At 43.3% G+C, this 24,503-nt stretch overlaps 2 protein-coding genes across 2 annotated transcripts in view; one reads left to right on the top strand and one right to left on the bottom strand.

Annotated features, from left to right (window-relative positions):
* The first annotated feature begins 63 nt into the window (after positions 1-63).
* Positions 64-6,745, top strand: RpL30 (ribosomal protein L30). Its single transcript, XM_050184675.3, has 5 exons — positions 64-123; positions 248-295; positions 920-1,065; positions 2,432-2,562; positions 6,679-6,745. Exons 2-5 carry the CDS (start codon positions 275-277, stop codon positions 6,717-6,719), a joined length of 339 nt encoding a protein of 112 aa, XP_050040632.1. The 5' UTR covers positions 64-123; positions 248-274; the 3' UTR covers positions 6,720-6,745.
* An 8,956-nt stretch (positions 6,746-15,701) lies between these two features.
* The window catches only part of LOC126537562 (dual specificity tyrosine-phosphorylation-regulated kinase 4-like), a 252,240-nt gene continuing 243,438 nt past the window's right edge, over positions 15,702-24,503 (bottom strand). The window contains exon 13 of the mRNA XM_050184673.3: positions 15,702-23,396. Coding sequence (XP_050040630.1) covers positions 23,287-23,396 — 110 coding nt within the window. The 3' untranslated portion in view covers positions 15,702-23,286. The remainder of the gene's footprint in view (positions 23,397-24,503) is intronic.

Here is a 24,503-nt window from a genome sequence, read left to right on the forward strand (position 1 = left end):
TTAAAATTTTCAGCAAATCATTTGCAAATATTTTAGAAAATTGGTTGTTTTCAATTATAAAATTATATTTTTGGGTTCGAGAGTTCCTATCCGGGTCTTTTTGGCCTGCTTCAGCAACGTGGTGTGAGTGTCGGCAATTTGTCTCTCCCATTTGTGTCGCTGTTTCGCTGTTATTTTCTCTTTGCGGAGCACATAACGCTCCATTAAACGTCTAATTAACATCTCATCGACGGCATTTTTGTTGCAGATTAGCGCACCCACGCGCCTCTTCACGATGGTCGCTCAAAAGAAACAGGTGAGGTTAAACCTAACTCCATGCTGTTTGCCTTGACATCGCCGCGCTTTTGACGCTTGTTCTCTGTGTGTTGTGCTTAATATTGTCAGCGAAAGGTGTCAGTTTGCTTGCGAGGGTTTAAACGTAGTTCCGTAATGATATTACTTCGTGTTTTCGGCGCAAGCCCGCTACTCCAGCTCCCTTGCCATCGGTCTCAGCCGGCGTGCCATACAGACGCACTGCTGAACGTCGGTGCTTGGACTTGCCCGTTTTTGAGGGGAGCAGTTTTGGTGGCTGCCAATCTTTACTTATTGTTACAAATTTGCGACATGTTTAATGAGACGCCACTATAATGATAATGATAATGACGGGGCAGTCTTTGTGTAATTTTTTGCTGTGAATCGGCGAGCCTGGCAGTATGCGTTGACTCGATAGGTTAATCAGCTTGTAAGCTATCTCATCTGCGTGTATCGCTGTAGCTGTGTGTTTGTGCAAGTAGAAGCCGCCCTTTCTAAATTTTGTTTCACGCGGTTTAGTTAAATATTTAGCGACTAACGTCTGAACCGAAAAAGCTGCATAACGTATGAGCATTTCGTAGCTTCCTAGAAAGCTTACCGACCGTCGCCCGTCTCTTCGCCACTGCAGAAAAAGGCTCTGGAGAGCATCAACTCCAGGCTAGCCCTTGTGATGAAGTCTGGCAAGTACGTCTTGGGCCACAAGCAGACCATCAAGACGTTGCGGCAAGGCAAGGCGAAGCTGATCATCATCGCCAACAACACCCCTCCTCTCAGGTGAGGCCTGGCAGCCACTTTGTTCTAGCACTTAATAACGTGTTCGACAGTTCATTCGTTGTTGGGTGTAGTCGCTTCTATGTTCTTTTACTGTGCACAGCGTGTCACCCACACGTAAGGGGACAGAAGCGAGGGTGCTGGTCAACGTAACATGTTTTTACAGTAAGGGTCAAGTCCATTCTTACTTTCGACCTCCTGCATGCATGACAAAAACGCTCAGATGCACACGTATTGAGGCAAAAGATAAATACGGCGTATCGCTGCATCCCTGTGTTTCACTGTGATGTTTGTCGCTGTGAACCCCTATGAACCTGCCAAACTTGCCATGCTGTTGCCTAATGAGGGCTTGTAATTTAGCCCGGAGCTGGAGGAATTGCTGAAGTCTAGTGGTCTTTTGCCACACTAGTTTGTCCGCTAGAACGATGGCTGTTACATTGTTCAAACCATTCATTGGCTACTAAAAGGCCTCACTAACATTCTCTCATGAATTCCGTCCACTAGACTCACGCAAGTGGCAAAAGTCCATTGTCAAAGCCGTTGCCTTGCCTTATGTAAGCTGTGGCTTCGGTGGTGACAGCACAGTGGTTTCCCTGTGGGAATGTGTAATTGGGGGCTAGGTGTGCAAACCACAGCATTGTCTGAAAGCTTTGGCACTTACCAGTTTGGGGTATTGTGTGCACTGTGCAGACTGTGAGAGTAGTAGCATCAGTGCGCACATTTCAGAGGCCGCTGTACTGTAGCAGATGAGAAGTGTGTATCTCAACTAAGTTTCGTTGAGAAAGTGATGGCTTCCGCTGCAAAATTGTTGCTGTCACAGTAAACGAGTTCAGGGCGTAAGGTATTGCTGAAGACTAGATGAGGCACTCAATAGAATCACGTGCTGGAGAGCATCAAAATTGCGGTGTATAAATAATGAACAAATACCAACTCACCCAATTTACCATTATCATGATTTTTTTGCATACCACTTACACACACTCCAGAGCCTGTTCGTAGTTGTCTAATGACTGGCTAATGGAGGCACCATACCACGTGCATCTCACTCTTCACAAAGGACTTGTAATTTCATTACCTTGCAAAGTGTCTTGTCAGAGTGTACCTAATGGGTAAAGTTTCTGTGACTGATTTGTTTTTAGAGCTTTCTGTTGTACTTTTCTGCAAGCACATTCTTCCTACTCTCTTCTGCGTGCTAAGCATCATTTATTTCATGCACAGGACCGTAGGAATACCTGTGTGATTTGTTCAAAGTGTATGTGTCAGTTGTTGCTTGCCTTTTAAGCTTTGACGACATTTGTATCTGACTTTTACCTCCAAGTACAACTGCTGCGCATCCCTGACAGGTTCCATGTTCGAATTTTCTTTGCAGGAAAAGTGAGATTGAGTACTACGCCATGCTGGCCAAGACTGGTGTCCACCACTACACGGGAAACAACATTGAGCTGGGCACAGCGTGTGGAAAGTACTACCGTGTCTGCTGTCTCAGCATCACTGATCCAGGTGAGGCGCTCTCTCTCTCTCTCTCTCTCTCTCTCTCTCTCTCTCTCTCTCTCTCTCTCTCTCTCTCTCTCTCTTTTTTTTTTTTTTTTTAAGGTATCCCCTATTGGAGCTGTTAAAAACGTGGAGTAACAAAAAGTCGCTGAATATGCATTTTGATCATCCTTGGAATATATTACTTTACATTCCAAGTCCCCAGTCCACTGGCTTCAGGTGTAGTACAACTTAAGGCTCACATCGTGCTATTTAGATTTCATGCAATGGAAACCGTGCTCGCAGCCTGCAACCAACAATTTTACGGCCCATCGCAGTGACAGTGCGATTTTTAGATGGTGACACCAAAAAGAAAGAGGACGAGAGCAGGTCTATAAAATTGCACTGAGGGCTATTTTGCGCTTTGCTTTGATGACGGTAGCGGTGTTTGTTGACACAATACACTGCAAATGAAGTGTTTCCACATTGGCTTCATGTGCTGATAGATGGTGATAGTACGAGTTGCCAAAGTGTCCCCCAAGAGATGAAATGGCCTTTGGGTGTCATTGCAATTTTTCTATTTGTTGCGTACATGCTACTCGTGATGCAAAAACACTGCAATTGTAGCACAGTATTTTCTGTGTGGTTGTATATGTTGTGATTAAATTGGGTGTGCAGAGCAGTTTAGAGAATTGCAACTTCAGTCAAATGCTGTATCAAGGGCAGGTGGCATGGCAGGATTGTACCCGAAGTTTAACGTTGCGCTACATGCTCAACTATTTACTTGCATTCTGTTCGGGTCAGCTTTCATGCATAAGTTTCCTGGTAGCTTTAAAGGGATACAGAATAAAAATCGAAGAATATAGAGGAAGCCCCACACTTGCATTCCTAAGACACGATTGCTATAGTATATTGTCATTATTCGGGTTACTTTTGAGCGGATGGCTTTATTTTTGACTCTATGAGCGGCCATCGCGTCACTCGCAAAGCGCTCCCGACAACAAGCCAGCGGATCTGACGTCACACCTACCCTCAGCAGCCGCGGCGCAGAGCAAAATGCAAAGTTCTAGTGAGAGCGATAGCATGAGCGGCCTACTGAACGACCACGAACGATAACGGCGTATGCCTACTATCCGTCCGCGTCGTCAAGCGAAATTGACGACGACCCGCCACAGCAGTCCCCCTCCGCGCTGCCCAGAGTCTGGACCAGCAAAGTGGTGTTTACACTGTGCATTCCATGTACACGCGTTCGCCTCGAGAGATCAGGGGCGGCATCATAGGTGGAAACCAGATATAAACGCGGTTCCTGCGGCTCAGATCGCAAGCTCGCACCTATCACGAATGAGTTAGCGAGGCGAGAGGCGCACGCCTCATTGACAGTGTTGCATCCGTGGCGGTGCGCCCAGCGTGATTCACTCAGGCAAACGCTTTGCCATGTTTGGCTTCAACAGAGCGAGGACGCTTATGCCTCAGGCTATGCAATGTCGGGCAACGTAAGGAATTTACTCTGCGTTCTGCGCAAAGCGGCTTGCTCCGCCTGCTTGGATGGGTAGCTGCTAACGCGTAAAACATGAAAGCCACTAATGCACAATACAGGTGCCGTGAGTACACACTGTACAAAAAAAAACGTAGAAATCGTTGAAGACATTGACGCGTGTAGACCTCCCTGTACCTACGCCATCGGAGCAGGTGTGGCCGGCAGCGTGAGCATAACAGTCAGCTGCCGACTCCCGCGGCAGGTGCTTCATGCGCGCAAGTAGCTGTTTTGAGAATAGATGCGATGAAGCAACGGGTGAGGATTGAAGCCAGGCATGTGCAGCGACTGAAATGCGCCTCTGTAAGCAGGGAACGTCTTGTTATTCACGGAGTGAACGAGTACATGCGCAGCGGTTTCAGCGTCCCATTGTTTCATCGCAGCCGAGCACTCCTTCCCTTGGTGCACACGAGATGGCGCCACCAGTCTATGTCGGCGAATTTTTTTTCGTCGGCCGTCGCTTCAGACGATGCGAATTTCGATTCATTCTGGCAGAATTGGCCAAACATCTGGCTCAGAACGTCGCACAAACGACAAATTACGGTCAAACGGCACCTGTGCGCAAAACTACAGCGTGAACAAGTACGTGAGAAAAAGACTACCGCTGCCTGCCGTTTTCACATGCGCACAGCAGACCCTCGGCATTTTGCAGCGTTGACACGGCTGCTCCACACATCAAACCACAAATCCACGAGATGAAAGACGAGGTTTTCGAACAGCTCACACGAGTAAGCGGTACAAATAGGACGGTCGAACAAAGAAAGCGCGTTGCTTCAAACGTCAACTCGCCCCTTTGCGCGCTCAGTGTGGACGATCGCTCGCAGTGGGCCTCGAGGTGGGTAAGCAGGACGTGATATCCGGTTTTGCCAGAGCTTTCAGAGGAGGCCGGTAGGTGCTGTGATTAGAGAAATATTCACTAAAATAATTACTTTTCGCTCACTTCTCCTCAGAAAGAGTGTTGTTTTGGTCGCTCTCGGTGCGACAGCTATCACTGGAGACAGAAATCTCGGCGACAATTTTTTTATTCACTATCCCTTTAAAAGGGCCCGTTGTATGGAAGCTTCACTTCACTGGTTGTAGCATAGGACTAGACTACAAGAAACACAACATGCAAGCAAAAATCACAGGTTGTCATGTAATCATCCATCGCGAAACGGAAAACAAAGGTTGCATTACAACTTTTGTCGTTTCACTTTTAATAAATTGTGATACATTGTTTAGCAGACGGAGAACAATAATCGGACCTTAGCATTCGGTTGTCGCGATATGTTTGGTTACTTTCAATATTGAAAAATACCAATTATAATAGGTCATTTTCAAGTACAAATAGTTATTGCATGGTATTCAATTCATATTCGAATATTTGCCCACCCATAATTATTATACAGTAAAACCTCATTAATTTGGATTTCACAGGATCAAAAAAGAAAGTACGAATTAACCGAATGTCGAATTATCGAGGGTATCAAGATAACATAATATGCTTACCATGTCAACATGCTTTTACTTACTGAATGAATAAGCAAATCCTGTTCCTATTTTGCACAATAGCAGTGCAGAAGCTGCAATTTTCATCTCGTGACTGATTAGCGCTCGCAGCGGCGAAGACCTCACAACTTCCTTCACACTGAAGACGCGGAATGCGCCTTCATCTGAGACACGTTTTTCTTTACCGTACGCATGTGCCGATTATTTTTCCATGGGTCGCCGCCCATCGCGATGTAAACGGTGCTCTTCATCCTCGACAGTTTTGCACTGAGTAAAAACAAAACTACCATTTGCTGCAACTGTGAACGAAACCGTGGTCGCTATAGACGCGATCATGGATGGCCACTGCGCAGTGAAGGCACACAGCCTATGCACGTAGCGAGTCAAAAAGAGACTGTTTGCTGCAGCAGCTGCTGACGAAACTGCGGCTGCCATTGACGTAATCGTGGATAGCGACTATGGCCACGGCAGCCGCATTTCGATGGGGGCGAAATGCGGCCGCCGTCTGTAAATGGCTGTCTGTAACGTCTGGACCTCCATCATTAAACTTGTCAATGTCAGCACATTTAAAAGGATGCAAGCATCCTAGTTGCATTCAATTATCAGATCTCCTTGACTGCTTCAGCTACATGTTTGGCATGTGTACAGGCTTTGAAAATGGTTTTGGTTATAAAGTGTGGATATTCGTGATGCTGGCAACTTACATTTTAAGTGGTTTACGCTGTATTGAGAATGGACGAAGCTTGTAGTTGGTCAAAGTTGTGGGCTGATATAGTACAACGCAGCACAGCCAACATCTATGTGCTGTCAAAGTTTGCACGCAACAATTAACCATTGTGAAATGTTTATCCAATAAAACAAGTACTCCGCGGTCTAGCAATTTAAAAGGTAAAATTTTTCTTTCAACGTTATTCCTGGCTGCCTTTTGTAGAAATGGTCATTCTGCCCGATTTTAGAATCTTAAGAGTGTCTCTTGGAGTAAAATTTGCACCTGTGTTTTATGTTGCTTTGTGTCAGAAGCACATTGTCGCATGCAGAAGGTGCACTGGTCTGGAGCTGATATTTCTGGCAAAAATTGCATGGAGTTAATATACTGCCGTCTTTTTTTCTTTTCTCGATTACAGGGGATTCCGACATCATCAGGAGCATGCCTACCGAGCAGTGAACTTAATTAAAACTGTTAATAGAAAAGCATGGACCAAAGGCTGCTTATTTTACACGGCGTATTTTCAATGTATGGAGTATTCCAGAAATTCTGCAAAGGCTTGGCCGCTGCGTTGGCCACAATGTCACTGTGCTCTATCTCAGTAGTTCCATGCAGCACTGTAGAAGCTACAGGACGTTTTAGCCTATGGGAAGGCCATCTCAAAATGTGTTAGTCCATGCCGCGTCTCGTCTCTTCTGTCATACTCCACAGTTGGTGGATAGATGCAACAAGCGTTTCGATGTATCCATAAGCTGCATTTACTGTGGTCGGGTACAACTTTAGAAAAAAGGGGCATTTACTCCTTCAAGACAGATGCACACGAGCCTCCACCAGTGCGCGCACACTCTAGACTGACATGAGCTGGACGGCTGGTGACGCCGCCAATGGAGGATTGCCACCCGCGCTTCGAACTGGGCCAAGTTGTATTCAGTCGTTTGCGTCTACCCCTCGTCAGAGTGCATTCCCAAAGTGTTTGTGGTAATCTACCGTACCGGAAATGTTATTGCGAGTCTACGATGCAGCATTTGTGCCGCATGTGTTTAGAACTCTGTTCCGGCGACGAAAGATTGCAGCGAGCATTGCTGACACTGCACCACACTTCGTGTGAAAATAAGCTCCCATGGCGACACACCACTACAAACATCCTGCTGTTTGTTCCATGGTGGTTTTTTCTTTCTCTTCTTTTTTTTCTTTTTTTGTGCTCCAAAGTTACGACGAGGAAGATTTCCCAAGGTCTGGTGCCTAATGTTAATGGCGGGTGTGTTCGTGCGCTGGGTCACTGTACAAAAAGAAGTGCAAAGGAACAAAAAAAAATCCTATTGCATTCTAAAAATAAGTTTGTAGAAACACAAAACCAAAACATACATAATTTTATGCTATTTAAAACCAAGAGTACTTGTGAATCATGTTTGTACCTTTCCTGCCTGTATGTCTTCTCGCCCCAGGTTTGTAATGGTTTCGATAAATGCATTGTTTCTTTTTTTTTTTTTTAAGTACCTGTCAAATAGCAACCGATTCATTTTAAGCTCGGAAAACGAGTAGTAAATGTGCCAGTACATGTAAACCAGCCCAAAAGTCATGCAGAGCTGCTCTTCCTACTTTTGTCCCTTGCAGTGAAGCTAAAAGGCAGACGACGCACAGCATTGTAGAAGGCGCTGGATTATTTTTCTCGTGCGATCCGGCATGTGCTGTAGCATTCCAATCACGAGAGCTCTACCAAATTAGTAATGAAAATATAAAAGTATTTATTTATACCGAGAATTACGCGTTTTAGAAGGCACGGTCATTCGAGTAGGACTATTTTAATCGCAGAGGCAATCGGCTGTCGCGCATTGGTCATCTGGGCGGGGCTTCCCCCTTTTTTCTAAATTTGTACCCGACTACAGAATGCAACAGCAGGGCTCTGCTTCACTTATACACTTTCTCGTCAGTTCCTTGCAGCCTCCTTAGTCGGTAGTAATGGGGACTTAGTCGGTAGTAATGGGATGTTCACTCGTGCCGCGTCGCATACTCGGCATCTATTTGGTACTTTTACGGCTTAGCACAAACTTTATATAGCCCTAGCAGCATCAAAACTAAAATGTGATCACTGTAATAATGGCAAAACATGCCTGATGCTTTGCCCTGAGCATGCAATTACGTTAAGCGATTACTGATTTTACCATGTATCGCTGTCAGGGCAGAAAGACAGTACCAAGCGCAAATTCAGATCCAAGCAGGCAGTCTGGGCTGTAGGCACTGCTATGTTCATGCGTAATTGCGATTAGGGTGACTTTTGCGCCGGCAGTATAAGCCACAGTTAATTCGGCTTATACAACATGGACTCTGAAAAGGCTGTGCAAGTTACGTATCGCTAGAATGGCTCATGTACCAAGTGAAACTAAAGCACTCTAATCCCGTCAAGAATCGGACAGTTACGCTTGCAACCATGTTATACTGCACATTGATATTGACTGCGTACATTTCGTACCTTCGGCAGCACTGCAAGATACTTGTGAGAGCATGGACTCAATTTCAGCCAGATGGCACCTGGGAGTGCCTTACTAAAAGCTCCCCCTTTGTTAAAAAAAACTTGTCTCGGCGGCTGCAACTGTGCTCTTGGCAGTTTATGTTGCGGCTGCATGCTCATGCCGCTGTATATTGAACAGCATTGCCTGGACTGCTTGGGAAGCGGCAGTGCAATGTAAACAGCTTGAGATATACATCAATGCAATGTAACGGATGCCACTGTGCCTAAAAATCTGTGAAACATATAAGTACTCTCTTATTTCATTCTGATGCGAGGCACATTAATAACGTTCCTGGTGTGCCGAGTGCCGTTAATTTATTTGGTAGAGAGATTGCCAGAGAGCTAGTGTTTGCACGTGTATTCAAACTATTGCATTCACGTGTGTGTGTTGTTCTCATTCGGAAACGCGGACACTATGTCCTGTACAACCAATTTAAAAGGTTTTTTGCCCACTAACTGCACGTCTCGCGGCATCCAAGCACTTGAGCAAGTTAACTGCATCATAAAAATTTGTTTTGTGGTTTTAGCATCTTTGTGTGTGAAGTGCATAAAGGGGCCCTGCAGAGCTTGGTTTGGGTCCCCATATTTGCTCGTTCTATTCTCGGCATGTTCTAGAACACAGACCGAAAAAAAATTGTGAAAATTGACCTGCACAAACCCAAGTTATCGGTGAGAAAATTCAAAATACGAGTAAAATTAAGTTGCCATTCGGATTTTGACAGCTCTAAACACTGAATTTTAATCTCCCGTGACGTCTTATGTTGACACAATAACCAGCAGAGCATTAAAGCTGGTGCACCACGATTGCCAAGCCTGTTGGCTGTGTCCCCATGGCATCCAAGATCCGGTGTCGCACATTTTCAGGTCTCTAAAGCCATGCTGTCACTTTTCTGGTTGCAACAGCTTCTGCGAGGGAGCTGTTCGCATACCCAAGTGCTTGGCATGTTGATGTATCATCCCCTTGGTTCTGCCCATGGCTGAGTGATATTTAAAATGGTTGTAAAACGTAATGCCAAAGCTTTTTTCACAGTACATGAACTGTCATTGAACTATCAAACAAACATTTTTAACCTATGATCACAGCATCTATTGAAGTTCATATCTTGTATACGAAGTATACAATATTGCCACATTGAAGCAGTGCCATCAGTGCCACTCGAACAAGGTTTCCCTGGCTCGTTGCAGGCTCTCCCTAATAACAATCGGTGCACATTTGTGTATACTACTGCTGCTGTCATTCTTACAATACACAGTTGCCCCACAGACTCTCTTACTGCAAATACAGTTAGCAGAAAGTACCCATGATAATTGCCCTTTCCATTGCCGCCAATACACACAAGTACAGCGCTTCAAAAAGACCGCATTTTACTAGGCTTGTGGGATCACGAGGCCACGGTTACCATTGTGGGAACTCAACTATAAAAAGTACGCACTCGCATATAAACAGGCACACAGTCACTCTAGTGGAACATGATGCAACCCTTTATGTTCAGGTCTGCCCACTAGCGGTGCGATCGACGCTATGCCTCATCTGGTGTTCTGCTGCCAAGCTAAACTCTGAGCTGGGCCAGCTGCAATTCGATGGGGATGCAGAAACACTTGTGATTGTGCTTTGGGTGCATGGTAATAGCAAGTGATTAAAATGAATACGGAGCTGCCTGTTAGTACCGAGTCTCTCATAGCCCGTATGTTGCTTTGGGATGTTAAATCCCATCATTCAAACTTTACTGAAACGCCCATTTCAAATCTGCAGAGGAGGGGCAGTATAACATGTTCTCGCCTATGTTGTACCTCGTTGGCTAAGACTGCACTCTCGTGCATGGAGACTGGCTGCTGTGCGTCATTTCATAGATGTGGCCAGAATTGCTCTGCTCGGGTGGAAGAGTACAGGGCAGTAGGTGTTTTGCCATATTGTGCTTTACTGTCCAACAAGCTTTAGGACCGCAATGCATCAATGAAAGGCGCTGTTGGGTGCTTCATTCCTCTGTTGTTTCTGTGCTGCTGCACTACTCTATTGCTTTTGGTAATTAAGGCAGTTCAAGTTGCCTGGCAAAGCACATTCTTGAGTGAAAAAAGCAATTGCGAAAGCACAAACATTCGTGGGAAGTGTGTTTGGCAGTGCTGCTGCCAACTTGCAGCATAGCGCACAGATCTGGCACGGAAAGCACTAAAGTGCCTTGTTAAAAAAAGAATTAAATTATGGGGTTTTACGTGCCAAAACCACTTTCTGATTATGAGGCACGCCATAGTGGAGGACTCCAGAAATTTTGACCACCTGGGGTGCTTTAACATGCACCTAAATCTAAGTACATGGGTGTTTTCACATTTCACCCCCAGCGAAATACGGCCACCGTGGCCGGGATTCGATCCCGTGACCTCGTGCTCATCACTCTAACACCATAGCCATTGAGCAACCACGGCGGGTAGAGTGCCTTGTGGGCTATGCGTGTAATCGGGTGAGCTGGAGCCTTCATAAGTTTGCTTTGAGGTTCCGACTTTCGAATACAGTGAGCTCAAGCGATATCCTTTAATAACTCTTTGTTTTTCTGTTCTCAACATTTTCATCTTTGGCCACTGGAAAACGCTTGTTTCTGGTGGCAGTGGGATTCAAACCTAGTTCTTCCTGCAATGTGCAACTAGGCACCATGAAAAATGCTATATATTCTCTAATATGTTTATAGATTGCCAACATCCGTCAGTGCTTGCTTTGATGGCCCATATGTAGGCTTATAATATCGTAATCGAGGATACAGTTTCTGCAGTTGAGTAAGTTGAAGCTTGCAGTCTGGTAAATTAATGTACACATTGTTGAAGGTATACGCACATGAATGCTCTGCCTGGGAAACACATGGTTGGAAACTGTATGGTGCTGAAATGGGGATGCAAAGACTTGCATGGTGTGAGAACACTAGGGACTGGCTTGCAACTCTATTTCAAGAAGTGTGCCTCTTTTTTTTACACCAGAAGGTGCTCAGACCCAAGCTATTCCTCTAGTGTAGTATATAGCCTAAATTGCTTGTAATCTGCTGAAATTGGCCATTCTTAGTGTGAAAGACTTCTGTTTTAGTGGATAGAACCTACTTCATGCATACGCAAAGGTTATAGTATCAGCACTCTCTGCTATTGGTCCACTTCTGTAACTTTGGTACTGTTTCATCCAGGCAACTGGAGATTCTACAGGTAGTGTAGAGTGTTGTGGTTTGCAAATCTCATCTTGGCAGCTGACCTGGACACTTCTAGCATCAGTATAAGGCAATTCATATGCATTGACTTGAATTTGATTCGAGCAAAATGAAGTTCAATTAAGTAGACTGATAGCAACAATCTGCTGTTGTAACATGTGCATGGCTTCAGAAATCTTGCGAGACACAGAAATGAAGGCTGGAATCGGACCTAGAGGCCCTATATTTGTGAGCCAGGTCCAACTATATACACCAGTGGTCTGAAACTCGTCTGACTTGGGGCTGCATCCAGTCTACATAGCTCTTCAGGGGTCACTTTTATAGGCGTTCAGTGCCCTTTTATGTCCCCCCTCCTCTCTGTTTGCAGATTACACAGAAGTTCTTGTGAAGTTGAGCGAGTTAGGGTATGGGCTGCGGCACAGTCGGAGTGGAAGGAGGGGGTGCACTATTCTGTGGGGCCACCCGGCCCTCGAGCTGCTTGCTTGAGACCCCTGATGTGCACCATACACTCGATTGTTGGGCAAAGATCAGCAGATATTAAAAATGAGCAACCCAAGAGAATGGCACCCTTAGAGGGAAGACAAAAACGTTGCATTGGTGTGATCAACATGTGCGAGACATTGTGTTCAGTTAGCCATGCAAGTAAAATTACTCATTTCTTTTCCTTGAGAAGTCTAATAATTGATCGGATCGAAACAATATTGTGGACAAATGAAATGGTGAAGTGCCGGTGCACGAATGAATGAATGGAAGATGTCATACGATAAAATCGTGATTTTTCCAGAAATGGTTTTTTGCTAATATGCAGGATCACAAGGGGAAAAAATTCACCGACGATTACGATACTCCCTAATGCGAAATTTGAACGCAGCCCTAGGCATGTTATCATTTTGCGATACATTGAGGCAAGGAGTTTGAGAGATGTGGTAGAGTTTGTGCTGGGGGGGAGGTCGAAAATTTGATCTGCGGGGAAAGCACATCGGCTTTTATATGTGACTCGTCAAAGCTTCCAGTGCAATCACTGGTGCCCGCATGGCTTCCAGAAAGTACTACATGTCATGCAACATCGCATTGGTGCATGCACTGCAGTGGTAAAACGCACTTGTGCTTTGGATCAGGCTTGTATGTGGCTAGATACTCAAGTTACTGTAACACAATTAGTTTTGTAACTTTCATTTACATTTGTTAAGTGGTTAGTATTCTAATTACTTTTTGGCTTGTTTACACATGACAGAAGTATGTACATAGGAATATGTTATGACAGACCTTAACGTAAATGTGAACTTCTACCTAAATTTTGTACATTCTAATGAATTAAATACATTGTAGTGCAGTGTTGTGGGCAGCAAGTAACCAAGAAAGGTGCTTATAGTACAAATTAAAAGAACCACAGTGGTCCAATTTAATCCTTACGGCATGCCTCGTGGTCGGGTCGCAGTTATGGCACGTAAAACCCGTGAATTTAATTTTAACCCTTTGGTGTGCCGGATGTCTTTCTGATGTGCAACAAATCCAATTTCTATTGAAGTATAATGTAAGCAGACCCTAAAATGAAATGCTATTTATTGGGAACATGTTTGTTGAAAATTATACTTTTTTAATCTAATGTTCTAATTAATGATTTCATTTAGGATAATTATAAAGTTTACCTGGCAACATGGCCATTCGATGTCTTATTGTACCTTGAAAGCACCTTTTAATCAACATCAAAGTCCTCTGAATCGGAGCTCATGAGAAGTTCTTGAATTTCTGCATCATTCCAAAATGCTCAAGCTTTTTGTGTTGGTTTGTCATGTCGGAAAATGAGTCAACAGTCAATAAGCTTTGTTGCCTAATCTGTCATATAAAGCAGTACCTACCATAAAAATTTACTTTAAACAGCTTCCGAGTACAGGGCTTGAGTCTAAGGATTTTTTATGTTCACAAATTATCTGTAGCACGGCCATGCTCCAGCAGCCAGACGAATATACTCGGGCGTGGCACTTGAAGGATTAATTATGGTAGTCTTTGATGTGACTGACAGTTTATCATAACTTGCCTCTGAAATTCACAGGAAATATCCACAATGACATTATCTCCATCAATACCGTCAATGTTTCCTTGAACTGAAGTGCAGGAGAAAAACGGCGAGGGCTACTGTAACCATGGTGCCAGCAGTGCTGCTACGCAAGCACTCTGAATGTGATGAAATCAGTCTAATATAATAATTGGAAGCCTTCACCGATTAATCTCATTTCATTAAAAATAGTTAGCCTGTGCCCAGGGACCCACATCAATCAGTTGTGTGGGCATACACTAATATTTGGAACACTCGCAAAGTCTTCAAGTCACTGGAAGCAGTCGGGAAGATACACAAAGGCACGACAACATGTGATGACCAATACAGAATCTGCTGATAAATTTTAATCTGAGGAGGTATAGAACTGTTGCCAAAAACTCTGCGACTAAGATGGGTACAAAGTCTGATAGCAAATAGAAAAAGAAAACAGTTGAGATAATAGGGCGTGCGCCACTGGTACAGTTCATTGCTTTGCGATGCATCATTCGCAATAACATTAGTTGGTGGCTTCAAGAAACCTTGGAAAAATTGCATTTAATATACAGTAGTATAGGAACATCGCACTGCGAACAAAAATGTCATCAAACAATGGGGAGCAAATTAGAGATGTCGCTGGCAGACCACTACGCTTTGCAAGACGTCAGTTGGAATAACAACACTAGTTTATGTGTATAGTATAGCATTTAATATGTGATGGCAAAAGAAAGAACTTTGCATTGCTAAGGAAAATGTCATCAATCTTAATATGAATGGGAATGAAAATGCCACAGGCAGACTACTATTCTTTGCAAGGTGTCCGTTGCAAAAACCACATTGGTTGATGCATATGTGTTCATAAGTAATCTTGCAGGATATTTAATAGTCGAAGCTGGATATACCGAACCCACATATAATGAATTATTGTGTACTAGAATGAGTAGCTGTAAAATCCCCATGAAAGTTTTGGTATATTTTTATTTTATATATTAAATTACCTATATATTTACCTTTTTTGTGACCCCCTTCAGATTCTGTATATCCTGGTTCAACTGTATATGGTAGCATAAGGGAGAGCTTTGCATTGCTAAGGAAAATGTCATCCATCTTAATGTGAAGGGAAATGAAAATGCCATTGGCAGACTACTATGCTTTGCAAGGTGTCCGTTGCAAAAACCACATTGGTTGATGCATATATGTGTTCATAAAGTAATCTTGCAGGATAGCGTCTAATATACGGTACAATAGGAGCTTTGCATTATTAAGGAAAATGCTGTCACTCTGAACCTGAAAGGGATTAAAATTGCAGTAAACGGGATGCACTTCGCAAATCCAAGTGTTCAATGGACCAGCGAAAGTTAGCAAGAAATACTAATAATAAATGCTCGAGGTTTGTGGAAGTTTAGCCAATGTAAATTGAAAAACAAACCAGGAGCATCTTGTAAGGTTTTCGTATAAATGTTCATGCCACTTGAAATCAAAACATAGTTAAAAGTGAAAGGGTTCTTGCTTCTAGACGTAAAACTATTTGTCACAGTTTTACCTAGCCCTAAATGCAATCACAAGGTGTTCCTATCTGGCTAGCAAGACTTATGTGATACAGGATATAACTATGCTCCTCTCAGTGTGAACAGTTTGGCCAGTAGGAGCACTGTCAGTCATGACACCGGGAGCCATTAAGCACAGTCGAAAAAAAAGAGCAACATTGTTTCAGACCAGAGAGAAAAACCAATGCTTTATTCACACATTGATTTCATTTGCAGTCTAATCGCATATCGGCTGCGCTTCCTGGATTCTTGTGTTCATATTTTATTTGTTATCACTTCATACACTCTCTCTTTTCAAAGGCACCCATGACATCACTCGACAGATTTAGCATTCACCAAAAAGCATGTACGCTTTTGCGCGTCTAAGTAAACATATGGAAGTAGACACCATAAATAGTATACACACCAAGTCACGATGCAGGGAAAGGGAAAGGAAGTTGTGTGGATAAACGTGAGTGATATGATCAGAGCTCTTCACGGAGGGCGATTTTGAAGAGACGGTGTTGGCTCATCACACATATATTGTTCCGATTTCAGTTTGTTACATCTTTTTTTTTTCTCTCAAACAAGTTAATAGAGGGACACCTTTTAAGTTACATGAACCTCAACAGGTGCTGGAAGCCACATGTAATACTTCAGGGATGTTCATTAGTTTGTTCACCTAATGTGATCCGATAATTCAGCTGTTTGGATGAATAAAGAAACAGAGCTATTGGATAGTACATAGATGCAACAGCCAACACAGCTAGGCAAGTGCTGCTGTAGTCTGTTTGTCCTGCTTAAGCACGCCATTTATTCATCCAACTGGTACAAATTAGCACTGTGCTGATGTATATTTCAACAGCTTGTAGTTTTCAATAGGCCACCAACATCTGTTTTCAAACAAATTTGTCCAATGAAATGAGCAATTTTATAGAAACAAATAAATGACTCAATCAGACAAGCATGTTCGAACAGCCACGGAAAAGGGAGCGTTGTAGAACTTTACCGTGCCTACCACAAGCGTTGCAGATTATAGTGGTATCACTGATTCAAGTTCAACTTATTTTGAACACATTCTGCTAGCTGTTGGAAAAGTGCAGATGCACAAGGGGCTTAGTTCTTGCATTATTACCGACTCACAATTTTTCATTTAAAAAAATTGCATTTTCTTTCGCATGGCTCCTTCTCAGTTTGCTTTCACTTCAGCCATTCCATTACCATTCTGCTTTCAAGTCTGCGACATTTAATAAACTTTCGGTGACCGGTTGGTAGTATACGATGCAAATAAAGCAAGTTAATCAGCTGCCTAACTTAAGCAGCAGGCAGTACGATTTATGAATGCAGATAGTTAGCATATTGCTTAAGAACCAGCTCGTGCCGCCTTAATGTTTTGCCACACGCCGTAGTCCACCTTGGAGAGCTCTGAGTAAAACATTATATTCATTGGGAGGAGGTGCCCAAATTCGAGAAATTGTTCTGTCATGCTGCACATATTGCAACATAAGCATGTGATTCAAGCTTGTCAAATGGGCAATAAGCTATGCGACAGCTACAGCCAAGCATTGGCCCTATATAAATAACACGGGCTTTCCTTATTACACGACAGGAATTTTGGGCTGGCTGCATGCCGACTTGGATGTCCTTTATATTGTTTCTTTTTACGGGGCAGCTGCAAGCAGGCGTGGAAGATGCACATGTATCCATGCGCCGCTTCTGTGTATACGAAAAAATTGTTTATCCAGGGCAGCACCGTCTTTGCATCGAAAATTTCTCGCATCTGGGAGGCTCCAGCTTCCGAGCAAGGTGTACGACAAACTAACTGGCCAATATGCACGGCCAGACGATTCCCGAAGAGACGGTGCACTTGAAAATTGGACCAAAGTACATGAAAGAGAGAAGATGCAGCGGAAAAGAGCAGCACTCATATTTGCACGAAGTTACGCAAATAAACAAAATCTATACAGAAGGGGAAAAAAAAAGACACTCGTGGGGCATAATGACCTCGCAGGAGCACGATTGCATGTGCAAAGCACGACTAGATTCGCTAGACACTGGGGAGCAAAAAGGGGGACCAGACCAACGAGCCGCACATTCTCCAGCACCAAGGAAACCCTTGTCCACACTTTGTTGTGCCTCTGGTATCCTCGGTGTCCTCTGGTGCGACTGATTCTAGAACTCTCCCAGCTCGGTAATGGTAGCCAAGCACTGGCTCTCCGACATCCCAAGCAAGCTAATGTACCGCTCTTGAAGGGAATGATTAATGAGAAAAGGCGACTAAGACAGCGCAAGCAAGGATTTCTCATGAAAGCTATTACAATTACTCACTGCACAAAGAAACAACAGCGCATGCACAGTTTTATGCAACAACAACAGCAGTAGCAACAACAAAAATGAGCAACCACGGCACATTGTGGGTGGTGGGGCGTACGAGACTCCCAAGCATGTTGGAAAGGATGAGACCGACATCAGAGTGCAGAAACTCGTCCAAAAAATTTCAAAGTGGAAGGTAAGACCACTCCAGCCAATATTCAACACTTCAGGCAACTAAGTTAACTTTTCTCATGTTTTTTCGTGAGGCTTCGTCAACGGAAACTTCATAGTATTTTGCTCCGTTGCGAGAATCCCATCGCAAACAATCTGAAAAAAAGCCTTTTCGAGAGCTTAAACATTCCAATTTGTGGCTCTTTCATACCTGCAGCCCTGTAAAATGGATGGAAACTTGAAACTTGGTGCGTTCAAACGTTTTAGGACAAACAAAAGTTTATCTTGCTGTTTCTCCTTGTGCCATGCATGAAAATGACAGGTTTATTGCTGTTTTTGAATAACAAAATATGCGTATAGCAAGATTCTCACTCTTTGCACTTTATCAGAACGTTCAACTAGAATTGGTCTACCTCAAAAGCAGACGTGCCCCCTTTCTTTCTTCTTATTTCTTATTTTCTGCACGATGAAATAACATGCAAAAATGCCAAACTTTGCAAGTCATAGATGAGCCTTGGTTCATTTTGTTTATATCTTGTCCATCCAGGAAAAAGAGGTTAGTTAAATACATCAGTTCACCTATTTAAACTGTTGCAGCATGTTCATAAGATATGAGCTATGTGAGAGTCGGTGTGTGTCGCGCAGTATACGCAAGCCTGAAGGATTCAAGTCTGCTTCTAAGAAAGCTGGTGTATTTGGACAACAAAGCTTCCTAATTCTTTTGACTCCAGAGTATCAGAAAATAACAAGTTAGGTTTCAGATGGAACTGTTCAACGGTATGTGCAATGCACCTGTCGCAGTAAAAAGTAGGTATGCGCAATATTTAAGTGAACAAACAAGCACTGATAGTCGTAAACTGAGGAGAAAGCATTTTATTTTTGCATGAGATGTCCTGCTTTTACTTGTATATAACTGCAAAAACATATTATGTAGGCCTATTTTACTTGTTGAGCACGTTTTTTTGGGTGTGACAGCATTGGTTTAGAAGCTTTACTCAATGCTCATGATTATACATTAACTTTTCTTTGTTATGCGAATGCTTTTGGAGTTGACCCCATCTCTAGTTCCCCAAAACAGCAATGAAAATCGTTGCTCTTTTTCGTAATAATAAAGAATAGAGGTGTGCAAATAGTGATTTTTGAGACCGAATCGAATACGAATAGAATAGTGCCAGAAGCAAATCAAATATAGAATATTTTTCAAATAGTTTTCTAATGGCAAACTGCCGTCATCAGAATTAATATAAAACGATGTCTACATCCCAGTATTCTTTAAGTTAGCAAGTTTCTGCACTAACATAGTATGTTATGAAGCCTTGTTTACTAAAAGCACGAATGGAGCTTTAGGAGCAAAGTAGTAGTTTTTTCACATGCACACAACTCTTCAGAGAGTGCAAATTATCGCTGTACAGCCTATAAAGTATGGCTACCTAAGTGACGTCACCTGCTCGACTACGCAAGTTCTCATGTTTTATGTGTATACTAATATGCCCACGGGGGTGAACATTTTCTGTACATTTCCTCCAATTTTATGTTTATTTAGGCACAGTTGACGTTTTGAGATATTCTAAAGGTATTCGAAAAATATTTGCATTTATGAATACTGACTATTTGATTCGTTATTTGAAAGTTTCCAATATTTGCACACCCCCAATAAAGAACGCAAAAATGGAACAGCTGACAGCCATGATTTGTGTACTGCATTAAAAGCATTTGCAGTCGCCATGGGGGCAATGTCCTCTAACTTCTGCGCAGATTTGTACACTATTAATAGTGGTTTCAGGCCACCGGCAAAAAGGCATGACGGCGAAGATACAACTACTACTAACTATTCTAATGTTAACATGCGACGCATACATTGTCTGGTCCGCTTATTTACTGCAAAAGGGCTACTTTTCGTGTCCACTACGTGTGTGTAGTAAATGCATTAATGACTCTTCCATGTTTATAGTTGCATTTCCTGAAAATCCAACCTCCCACACTGACATTGATTCACATTTTATAGCATTATGCCAGCACTTTTTTTGTTTTTTCTTGGCCTCGCCTTGAAAAATGACTGTGAGATGCCCCAAAACCCTAAACATGTTTCCAAAAATCACCCTTGCCTGCTTTCCATAAGTTTAGCGACCCCTTTTAACTTGAGGGAAGGTAAGGCGACGCGCCGGCACGTATTAAAATGGCCTCGCTCCTTCCATGGAGGCACATCTGTGGCAGCATCAGTTCAGTCTTTTACCTACCAGTCTAGGCTTCCTCGAGTTCTATTATGCAGGAGTCGTTTCCATCAAGAAACTGGCACGTACAGTGAACGGTATATAGCCTTGTCTTACTGCATGTAACTCACATGTAACTCGGAGCAAGAAAAGGAATACAATTGAGATTTATAGCACATCTCCTTGTTGCGTGACATGCCAGCCAGCATCTGTACACGTGACTTCAGGTTGCATTTGTTGACGGTATAGATGCACGCATCCTGTCGGGATCTCTCGTGAAGGTTATGACCCTCTTTCACAATGCATTTGAGAAGCGAGCAATGATAAAAAAAAAAAAAAAAGATTGGTAAAAAAAACATAAGCAAGGACCTAGACCTAGCTTTTCATAAGCGAATACTATTATTGGAGCTGTTGCTCGCGGGAACAGTGTAAATGCATGGAGAATGTTTTGTAGTAAACTGCAGCACGTGATATCGCATCCAAAGTTCTGCTTATCCAAAGCTCTGGTTACACAAAGCAATGTTCCTATGTTGACACCGCACTGACAATCTACCTTATAGGCTTCTGAAACCTGATGACACAAGAGGGAGGACTGGTGCAAGACAAAGGCCTACAGGGAATATCTTTCTTTTTTTTAGGGAAAGCTTATGGCAGGTAGTCTTGCCGTACTGGGTAAAGGAAAGCGACAACAGCGAAAGAACATTGCCCTTACACTGACACAGAACGCATGACATGATGCTGCGGCCAACATGGTGGTTATAATACAAAGCTGTACGCATTTCACACGAGAATTCAACCTCACTGTGACGCTGCATGCTGCTGTACAGCTCTAAGGTGCACCGGGAATTGCCACAGTGCAACTCCCCTTGCTTTCCACACTTCCATACACTTTAGCCACATTCTGTATATACAGGACTACATACTCCTGCAATACAGGCCTTGAACAAGAAAAGCAAAACACTTTCTGCATGCTCTTTGCTTTTCAATTTAACTGCGCAGTATGTACTTATTTACAGGTCGCAGTTTACAATGCGATGCACAGACTTTGCATACATAAAGTGACCCAGCATGATCGGCACTACAATGAGCTCATGATTGTACGATCCAACGTGTATGCAGCTAGCCTCGTGGCCAGTTCAGCGTGTATGCAACATCTTGAATACGTGGTTTCATCAACTTTTGAAAACTCGATGCGTAGCGGGGCTGCTCGCAAGCATAGCAGCAGCTGGGATGTGTCATATCTTCCTCAACTGCAGGAGCAGCAAACTGGATGCAATGCCAGTGTCCTTCCTTCTCCCCATCCACACACTCTCTCTCTCTCTCATGAATGACGAACTCATTCTGTGCCTCTTCACAGAATGTTTCTCTCCACAAATGATGTCGTATGAGCCTTAAACATGCGTCTTAAATCACCAGCTGTATATTAACCTCTGAAAGAAACAAATACGAGAGTGTCTATGCACTGTCAAATACAAAGGTGACCTTACAATGCAGGCTTTGCGATTGGGATCACAACAACTTAGTGCAAAATAAGCACTTCAAGACGATGATATCATGAGTGTCACGTACAGAGCCGCAACCTGTAACTGATTCAAATTATTAAATCAGACAGATGGATGATTGGTGACAGGACGTACTGAACATGGCTGGCACTGCGATGGAATTACGAAGCCAAGACTCTACAGACAGCACGAATGATAGGGTAACTGGTTTTTGATGCTAAGTAGGGAGAATGGCATATGTTCTAGAACAGAATAGTGTACTATATGAAATGTCTAATGTGGCTTCCACCAGCCACATTTTTTTCTACTGATACCATTATACAACCCTGAAGATGAAATTGGGAAGTCTTGCTCAGGCAATAACCACATCAGGTAGGGTAACATAGTGATCTCAAGGAATTTTTTTGTTTTTTTCACATATAATACCACCAGCTTGTAAGACCATCACAGAGATTTCAGTACATTGATAATGTCGCTGAAAGTTGTGGGTTGTGTGGTGTGTACAACGAGGAAGTGCACTCAATTAAGGACTCAAAATGTCACGAAAAAAATAAAAGCTGGCAAACGTACACACATTAAGTGACAAAGGATTGCTGTAAGGATAATATGTCCGACAGAGTTTCTTTCATGAAATACACCATTGAGCTGCCACACGATGCTCACCACCTTGTATTCGAGACCTCGTATTGTACACCGCGCAACCCTGCCATCCTTACAATGTGCATTAGGCCTAAATATAAGGCCTTAAGCACTGAAAAATTCTTTTGGAGGCTTGGCAGCATGACGTAACGCCTCTAAAGCATGTTCACACCAGCAAAAGAGGGGGAAAAAAAGACAAAAAGGAAAGAAAGTGGGAAAAATGTGTGCTTCACTAAACCGTGTGGAGAACGGTAATTATTTTTCAGCTATGGGACTAACATGGGCATTATAGCCATGGAACATCGTGGGCATAGCACTGAGCCTAGCAAGCTAGGTGGATGAGAGGTCAACTCCATATCTTTTTTAGTGAGCTGTGCTCGATACCAAATGGTGGCAGCTCAATGTAAAATGAGTTTTTTTTTTTGCTATGCGAGATGATGATGAATACAAATGCCCAGCAGAATAGTTGCCGTTATCTCACTTAATGGTTACCATGGGAAAAAAAAAAGACAAAGTACAGGAAGGATGTTGACCAGTAAGGCTTTTTGATTGTAATATTGTACTGCTTGCATCTGCTTTTTCTTTTTTTTGCTTTTTTGCTGGTGTGGTCATGCCATAAATTAACGCAGCTAGCCGCAAGGGACAAGTGCATGGTTTCTCGGTGTGTACATACGGTTTATAGGTATACATGTTAGGCCAGAGTTTACTGAGAGCCCACGTTCAAGTCACATACGAACAAAACAAGAAGGAGTAAGTAGGCTGCAAGCAACGCAGTAGACCAACAGCAAATGGGATGCGCCCTCTTCGGTGCAAACACATTTTGGGCATCTTCGCCGTTCATGATGCAGCAGCAAAAGGAGGTGGCGGAACAATCTCTTCGGCCTAGGTGCAGCCGACCGGTTGCGAGCAGCTTGCCTATCTGCCCTGGACAAGCTGGCGTCACAGGATGGGTGGCAGGAAAGTGCCGGAGTCCTGGAGAGGATCACCGTGGAACTTGTGACCGTTGCTGAGGCTACCGCAGTGGCTCCCAGAGCTGCTTGGGAGAAGTGCTGCACACAAAAATAAAACATTCACGGAAGGATTTGGATGACAGAAATTGGTCTTGCTGGCAATACGCTACAGACACATACGAACAGCACAAGAGAAAGTGGATACAAGGCTCCCTTCTTACAATTTCTTTTCTGTCATACAACCCAGGTCTTAAAGTACTGTGGCAGTTTGTATGCGTTTGAGCTTACCGTTTCAACGTAATTCATTACCTGATGTGGAAATTTTCCGTGCCAGGTTAAACCAAAGCTTATAGTCAGTAATTTTCTTTAAATATTCATAGAAATGGAACATTGTTTGTTTCTCTCACATTTTATTTTAGGCTATGGCACTGTCTAACCTGTGTCATAACAGACGACTGGAATCAGGCAATTTGACGACATACCCACTGCTTTCCACACGCTGTATTTTTTTAAAACCGGTGACGTCTAGCTGCCTAAGTAGTGCTCACACATAATTTTTGACACCTAAGCCGTGTCAGCAGGCTTTCAAAACAGTCTCATTCTTGCATTCATATAAGTTAATCGGGCTTGCTTGACTCCACTGTACCATGGCAGCACCCCATTGTATCACTCATCAGTGTCATCCGCTCGCCAGACAGCAATAGTACATCTTGAAGTAGTAAAGGCAAGGCGCAGAAGACCAGGACTCGGGAAGAAGAACACAAACGACAGGACCGGCGCCACTCATTACTCCAGTTGTGAGTGGCGTCAGTCCTGTCGTTTGTGTTCTTCTTCCTGAGTCCTGGTCTTCTGTGCCTTGCCTTTACTACTTCAAGCATGAACCAACTAGCCCAAGCAAGAGTTTTACTTGAATAGTACATCATTGCAGACTTTAATGCTGTCTCCTTGAAGCTACCGTTTTTGCAATTCATGGCAAGATTAGAACAGTGGTCGCTATTCAGCGAAGACAGCAATGTCTTTGCTGAACATAGCTGTTTATGGCAATTGAGATTTGGAACCCACCTGTAGCTTACAATCTTTGTCCCTTCTATTACCCCAGTTTTGCTTTGTTTCATTTTCCACTTTCCAAATGATACCACATGGCATATATGGTTCAGGTAATTGTACACATTCTGGATGGAATAAAACATTTGTTAAAAGTCAGTG

This window comes from Dermacentor andersoni, chromosome 4, assembly GCF_023375885.2.
Source record: "Dermacentor andersoni chromosome 4, qqDerAnde1_hic_scaffold, whole genome shotgun sequence".
Taxonomy (NCBI): domain Eukaryota; kingdom Metazoa; phylum Arthropoda; class Arachnida; order Ixodida; family Ixodidae; genus Dermacentor; species Dermacentor andersoni.